The following is a 7,795-nucleotide window of genomic DNA, read 5'->3' on the forward strand; positions in this document are numbered from 1 at the left end:
AGCTTCCAAAACAAATGCAAGAGAACACTTCTACGGAGCTAAGAATTGAGAAAGTTCCTATACAGAATGCTTGTTCAAAAGCTGGTTCTCTATGGATGCCCAACCTGGGCACCTAGAAAAGAATAGAAACACTCCACAAAAGGTTTCTCATCGTGAGAGCTGGAGCCTGGAGGTCAAAGTGCAAACCACCTACCTGTCATGCTAGCAGAGACAAGAATGATACCCCTCAAAGGTGAAGCTCCATGCCTTATATAACATACCTTCACGAGGTAGAGAAGATGGATACAAGCAGACTCTCGCACAAAAAATACAGAATGGCACAGAGAGGAGCTTAAGCAGATGGAGCAATGAGGGCTACATGCTGTGGATATCCCGTAGGCTGAAGGGAAATCAAAGGGCCTACTCATGCAGAAAATGTTGCAGAAATTATGGTAAGACCCAGGAACAAAAGTGGAATTCTGCAAGCAAGAGATCAATCCAATGGAGTAGGGAATGTAGGAATATCTGGAGGAAGATATCTCAATGTTCAAAGAGCACAAAATCTGTAGAATACGAACCAACTTCCACAATTTAGAGGTGGAAGAAGGCAGATGGACTAGACCAAGGGTTTCAAGTGGGGGAGAATTTACCCAACAGGGAAAATTGAAAATGAAGAGCACATTCTAGAGCATACATGCATATCAGGGAAAAGTACACGGAAAAGTACAAACAACAATGCCCTCAGCCTAAGAGTCCTTATGAGTCAACCAACCAAGCATTGGGGTGGATAGAAATTTATGGGACACAATAGTAGAGTCTAGAGATGGCCAACAGGATAACCAAGCACGTACTAACAGCTTTAAGAATTTTTTACAGTTGCATGAGACAGATGTAAAGGGCTACTATCGTTTGATAGTGTTTTCTAGTCCCATAGATCCTGTAGGGTCTCAAGTGAATTTTAATACAATCACAGCTGGTCCCTTATCTAGTTTTGTTCATGGCTAAGGGCTTGGGTTATTGTCTTATATCACAAGAGGTTGGCCTAGTTGGGATCCGCCATCCAACCTAGCACGAGGAGCTGTTGGACTTAAAGCTGGCAGACATCATGGCCCTTTCTAAGGGCACAACTGTCACTCATTGTGGGTGATGTATCTGTGCGCGCGCACATGCGTGCGTGCGTGCGTGTGTGTGTGTGTGTGTGTGTGTGTGTGAGAGAGAGAGAGAGAGAGAGAGAGAGAGAGACATCTGTGGCCAAGATCAATTCCTCACTACGTCAGAGAAAGTGCTCACTTGTGGGTTCATCTTAGCTTCAAATAGCCAAGTTGTCTTTAGTAGGTAGAGCTATCATGGTGAAACACATTCTTCTAGTGGTAGAGCTCAACCAAGTTGTCTTTAATAGGCAGAGCTGTTAGGTTCTTTTGCCTACAACTTAGGACATAGCATCGTGTTGTTGCTTCCACAGAGGGTGTATGGGACAAACTCAGGACCATGTTCCACCGAGGGTGTATGGGAGAGTTGGTGTGAAATTTCTTTCAACAAGGTGGGGATGGCACACAGAATACCCATGCATGAGTGGCTTGGCAGAGAGTGATCCTCCCTTGAGTAGCTAGTGGTAGGAGTTGTACTAGTGGGTGTTCAAAAGAGGCCCCCCCTATCATCCTTGATGAGAGTGGCAACACTTTCCCCTCGCCTCATCTAGACAAGCCGACATGCAAGGAGTTTGAGCACTATTAGTTGCTTTGGCACCCAGAGGTTTTGAGACAAGGAGGGACACATGCTGGGTCATTGCACTCACATCAGCTGGGCACAATGGACTAGTGACCTTGCTTGCTCCTTCGAAGCTTGGAGTTGTCTTCTAGAGAAGTTGGAGAAGCGGTTTTAGGCACTGCCACACCGAAGGGGAGCAGCTTGCATGATAGATGAACCATCCTGACGGTGTGGTGGGATAGGCTTAGAGCAGCTCTAATTGCAGTGCACTCCCCATGATGGTTTATTAGTTCTCAAAGACAAGGATTCCACTAAGGCTGTGCTCAGACCACCTACCTGTCAATGAAGCAAAATATAGAATTGGAGGATGGCCACCATGTGTGGCGGTTTACACCATCCGGCAGTCCTCAAGCTGCTAATTTATGTCATCAACCTGTGATTGGTGTAGCAGCTGGAGGAGATGGAATGGGTATCTTGTACCAGTTGGAGGAGTTGGCAATGGAGTGTGCGGCCTTCATGGGCTGGACACAATTCTTTTGTGCCAGTGTCCGGACCCGAGAGTTGTAGACTTTTCAGCAAACTATAGTTCTGATGCATTATTGACATGGCTCAATTTTTGGATGGTGATGGTCCAAAGATCATGGGAAAGCACTTTGGATTCTGGATTTAAAAAAGACAACTTGCTAAATCAAGGCGATGGTTTTATATCTAAAAGCAAGCTTGATTTGAGAAAAGCAAGATTCACAATTTAAAAGGCAGGTCGGAGAAGAACGGCTCTCTCCACAGAGTTCGAGATGAATGTGAGAGACTCAGAATCAAGATTGCAGACCAAGGTTCCAGCTGTAAATTTCAAGTGTGAGATTGAGATTGAGATTGAGATTCATATTCTACCTCCAACTGTGATTGAGTCGGTGATTGTGTTTGTGATTGTGAAGGTAATACACGAGGTGGTGGGATATACATCTCTCTTCCTATGGGAAGCATTTCCTTTGTAAAGGACTCTTTTTTAAAAAAAGAAGCTCTTTCTTTTTCAATTGCGCATTGTAACTGGGCTCCTTACACCGGATGAAGTTATTGAGATTTTCCATTTTTAATTGGAATCATGAGCAACAAATTTGGTTGTTGAGAATAGAAAGCCACGTCATGGTGTTTGAAATTGCCACTGTCAGGTTGCTTTTATGCTTGTAGCTCTTGAGAGGCACTCTTCATATGCCGTGAATTTGAGATAGTCTTGCAGGATAGTATAGTAATTTAAGAGAGCACATTTGGCACTCTCCATATTTCATCAATTGAAGTTAACCTTGCAGGATACTATAATAATTCAAAAGCACACACTCATTCTTTTTGTTCGATAAACCAGCTTTTGGAGTTTCCGGTGATATTCTAACAAAGTCTAGGGAGCGTCATGGGGGAACTCTGATGAGGCTTTTAATTGATTTCAACGTGCTTATCTTGGACCTCAGGCTTGATTGGGTCTCATCTCTCACCAGTCCTTGAGTGCACTAGTTATAACTGCTAGTTTGCTGAGTGCTAATCTCCCATATCGGCAGAGCATTGCTATACTTTGGAACCTCCATTTCAACACATTTTCCCTAGATGCACTAGAAGCCAGGGAGGATCCCAATCGATGGTTGGGTCATGGCGTTTTTGGGATGTTGCTTTTGCAGAATCTAAGACTTTAGCAGATCATTTCCCATAAAATTTCCGTGCAATGCACTCACAGCAAGCATGGGGGAACGTGGCCCCCATTGTCACTAGCATATTCTCTTCCATGTCCATCACAACGATTTTGGGATGGCAAATACGACTTCTCATGTCACATCCATGCATGGGAAAACTGAATATTGTCCATCGCATAAAACTAGTATACCAATTGCATACAATGGGCAAGTTGAAGGGTAAAATCATCTCGATTCAACTATTCGTACATATCTAGAGCACGATGTCGACGACCAATTGTAGCAATGTCCTGTCCAGCTTCCCAAAATCACCTGCTGTAAGTATGGCAACCTTTGATCAGCAACATCTTCACATGATGAAGTACTTTCTTCCTTTTACTTGCTTTCCCTTTGTGCCTTTGCTTTGGTTGTGTAACTACATACCCTCCTTTGCTTATTTGATCTTTATTGAAAATTTTGTGTACTTCTCCAAGTAGGAGGCCTGCTTTGCAGATCACAATAGATTTCATGAAATCCTTGAGATTCTGGTATAGTCTCTCAAAATATGAGTTTTGAAAGAAGTTGCACACTTGGATATGATTAGTACCCCAGAGAACATGTCTGAATGGTATGTTGAGAAGCCCAAGCACAACAGCTGAAGTCTAAGACTACAGACATGATGAAGGTTCCTCATTGGAACTGGATTCCGAGGCCAGTGCTAGAGCTTGCCTATGCCCTTCCTCCACACATGAAATCAAGATCTCTAACATGCTGCAGTTTCCTTGTTTTGATAGCTTACCCAGCATCTTTTATTAAACTTGCAGGGGTTTGTTTTTCCCCTGCATGTTTCCTCAGCTCCTCCATTCTAAATACATCATCCCACCTGCCAGCCATTGCATAGATGTTTGCCATGAGCACATATGAAGTAGCAGCTTCTGGATTCATCTTGACAAGCTGCTGGAAGCATCTCAATCCTATTTCTGCTTCAGCATATGTATTGCAGGCAGTGAGTAAAGCCATCCACATCCCTTCAGATGGAGAACACCACGTACTCTCAATAAATCTCTCAGCTTCATACAAATGTCCTGATCGAGCAAGAAGATCAACTATGCAAGCATACTGATCTACCATTGGTGTAATGCCATATACTTCTCTCATCAAGGTGAAATACTCGTGGCCCTTGAATACCAGGTTGGTATGGCTGCATGCAGATAAAAGACATGAAAATGTAGACAGATCTGGTACCACACCCTGCTCTTGCATGTCCACAAAACATTGCATAGCCATGTTTCCCTCATGGTTCATGCCATAGCCTTTGATCATTGCAGTCCATGACATAACATCTCGAAGAGGCAGCTTGTCAAAGACTTCCCATGCCTCTGAAAATGAGCCACATTCGGCATACATGTCAACCAAAGCATTGCCAACAAAAAGATCTTGTTCAAATCCCATTTGTCCGATCTCAGCATGTATTTCGCGGCCCTTGCCTATGGCGCCTATGCTGCCACAAGCCTTCAAGGCATAAATAAATGTGATACCATCTGGAGAGACGCTCTCAAGTTGCATTTGCTCAAAACATTTCAGTGCTTCCAGACTAGGTCCATGTTCAGCATACCCTGCAATTAGGGCGGCCCATGATGCAACAGTATCAACTGGCAGCTTGTCAAAGACATTCCGTGCTTCCGAAAGTGAACCACATTTTGCATACATGTCAACCAATGTGCTGCCAACCAGGAAATCTCCCTCAAATCCCTTTTCTGAGATGTCAGCATGTAATTCTCGTCCCTTGTCTAGGGCTCCCATGTTGCCACAAGCTTTCAAGGTACACAGAAAAGTGACAACATCTGGAGAGACTCCATCTTCTTGCATATGTTCAAAGCATTTCAGTGCTTCCTGAACAGGTCCATGTTCTGCATATCCTGATATTAGTGCAGACCATGACACGACGTCTCGGACTGGCAGCTTGTCAAAAGCTTCTTGTGCCTCTAGAAGGGAACCGCATTTGCCATACATATCAACCAGCGTGTTGCCAACAAAAAAGTCTCTTTCAAACCCCTTTCGTGCAATCTTGGCATGTATTTCTCTGCCCTTGCCCAAGGCTCCTATGCTGCCACAAGCTTTTAAGACACAAGCAAACGTGGCCGAACTAGGAGAGAGGCCCTCTAGTTGCATCTGTTCGAAACATTTCAGTGCTTCCTGGCCAGGTCCATATTCCGCATATCCTGCAACAAGCGCTGCCCAGGACACCACATCGTGCACTGGCAATTTGTCAAAGACTTCTCGTGCCTCTACAAGGCAGCTGCATTTGGCGTACATGTCAACCAAAGTGTTACCAATAAAAGGATCTGCTTCAAATCCTTTTTGTGTGATCTGAGCATGTATCTCTCGGCCCTTGCCTATGGCTTGTGTGATGCTACAAGCTTTTAAGATGCAAAGAAATGTGATGGCATTTGGAGCGATGCCTTCCAGTTGCATCTGGTCGAAACATTCCAGCGCTTCATTACCAGCTCCATGTTCAGCATATCCTGCAACTAGTGCAGTCCAGGATACAATATGCCGAACTGGCAGCTTGTCAAAGACTTCTCGTGCCTCTGCAAGTGAACCACATTTGGCATACATGTCAACCAAAGTGCTGCCAACAAAAACATCATTTTCAAATCCCCTTTCAGTTATCTGCTTGTGTATTTCTCGTGCTCTGTCTATGGCTCCTATGCTGCCACAAGCCTTCAAGATGCAGACAAACATGCCAGCATCTGGAGAGATGCCCTCCAATTGCATCTGTTCGAAATATTTTAGTGCTTCCTGTCCAGGTCCATGTTCAGCATACCCTGCAATAAGTGCAGTGCATGACACAACATCTTTAACCGGCAGCTTGTCAAAGACTTCCTGTGCTTCTGAAACTGAGCCACATTTGGCATACATGTCAATCAACGTATTGCCAACAAGAGAATCTTTTTCAAATCCCTTTTGTACAATCTCCCCATGAATCTCTCGGCCTCTTTCCACATCTTTCAGCCTAGTGCAAGCTTTTACTAGGACCGTAAGCGTATACCTGCTAGGATGTATATTATTCTCTTGCATTTCCTGGTATAGGTTAAGGGCATGCTGCGTTTGCCCACATTGGATATAGCCTAGTATGAGCGAAGTCCATGAATGCTCATTCCGATGACCCAGCCTGTTGAAAACATGTTGTGCCTGGGACACACTACCACATTCCACAAACATTGGCACAATGTAGTTCCCTATAGCTCTATGAACTTCGAGTCCATGAGTGCAGATGTGTGCAAGCATACGATTGGCATATGCTATGTTTTTTTCTTTCCTACATTTTTGCAAGATGGAGATAAAGTTCTCAACGGAAGGCAGATCAGCATTACGATCCAAAATAGTGAGTGTCTCATCTAAGCTCAACATCTCCACTCCTGTTCATTGTTTGCATGTTCAGCAGATGGTTTATCCCGGTTCATTACCTGGCATCCCCCCTTCTCAGCCTCCTTTCTCTCAAGCATGTCCCTGGGTTGCAGTCGTCTATCCACAGCGGCTCCTTAGTACTTGGATAGTCTTTTGATCTCGATGAGAAGAAGATCGCGGCACGAAAAACAGCAGGGTATCTGTGAAATTAGAATTCGAACTTCTGTAGAGTACTTAAATCGGATTGTTGACGAACAACACTGGCCGCAAATGAGGAGAAGAGCTAATCATTGCAGCTGGCCATCAATTATTTATTGGGCAATATCAGACCCGTTGCACATATGGCTATGGTTCTAGCCTCTTTTTTTTTTTCCTTGGAATTTCAAAATTGTATTAAAAGAAACAAGGCTGAACTGGGTTCAGTAGGCCTCTGAAAGAGGCTGTGCTATAGTTGTATGTAAGAGCGATTGGTCGGACACATATATGGTCAATTATAGAGCCGTGGATTGTAGTTGGTGTTGTGATTAGTTGCTCCATTCCTTTTGTTTCCATGTATCGTAGAAGGTTGTTTTTATTTTTTGCTTATGAGTTGTAGTTAATATTGAAGTCCCCTAGTGTGTATGTGTCGATGTCGTTTGGCAGTTCACTATATATGCTTTCCAGAGTCTCAATGAGTCTGTTATCTTTGTTCGATGTGCTTTGTAAACGTTTATTACAGCTATTTTTTCCTGGCTGCCAAGTGCTAGCACTGTTAGTAGACACTCGCAGGCGTTGTTACGTATGCTCTTTGTCGATTGAAGTTCAACATTCTCTCGGAAGTGTGCTCTCAGGCCCAGTCCATCTGTTGTTGCGACGTGTGTCATTTGCGGCAGCTTTAATTGGTTCTCATTCTTTGTGTGTGTTTCTTGTAGGCAAAGAATACTTGTGTCCAACATGTTTAATGAGCTTGTGATGTCTTGCTTGTGTGTTGCGAACGACCTTGTGTTTAGGCTTTTGGTTAAGTTTGCTTGTGCAATCTCTCCTATTTGCTCCTGTTTTTC

General features: G+C 44.0%; 1 protein-coding gene across 1 annotated transcript; it reads right to left on the minus strand.

Moving 5' to 3' along the window:
- Positions 1-3,332: 3,332 nt before the first annotated feature.
- Positions 3,333-6,976, minus strand: LOC147895709 (pentatricopeptide repeat-containing protein At5g27110-like). Its single transcript, XM_087383046.1, has one exon. It carries the CDS (start codon positions 6,756-6,758, stop codon positions 4,140-4,142), a length of 2,619 nt encoding a protein of 872 aa, XP_087239172.1. The 5' UTR covers positions 6,759-6,976; the 3' UTR covers positions 3,333-4,139.
- Positions 6,977-7,795: the final 819 nt, after the last annotated feature.

This window comes from Dipteris shenzhenensis, chromosome 12, assembly GCF_047967505.1.
Source record: "Dipteris shenzhenensis isolate YYH24624 ecotype China chromosome 12, Dip_SZ_1.0, whole genome shotgun sequence".
In the NCBI taxonomy this organism is placed as follows: Eukaryota; Viridiplantae; Streptophyta; class Polypodiopsida; order Gleicheniales; family Dipteridaceae; genus Dipteris; species Dipteris shenzhenensis.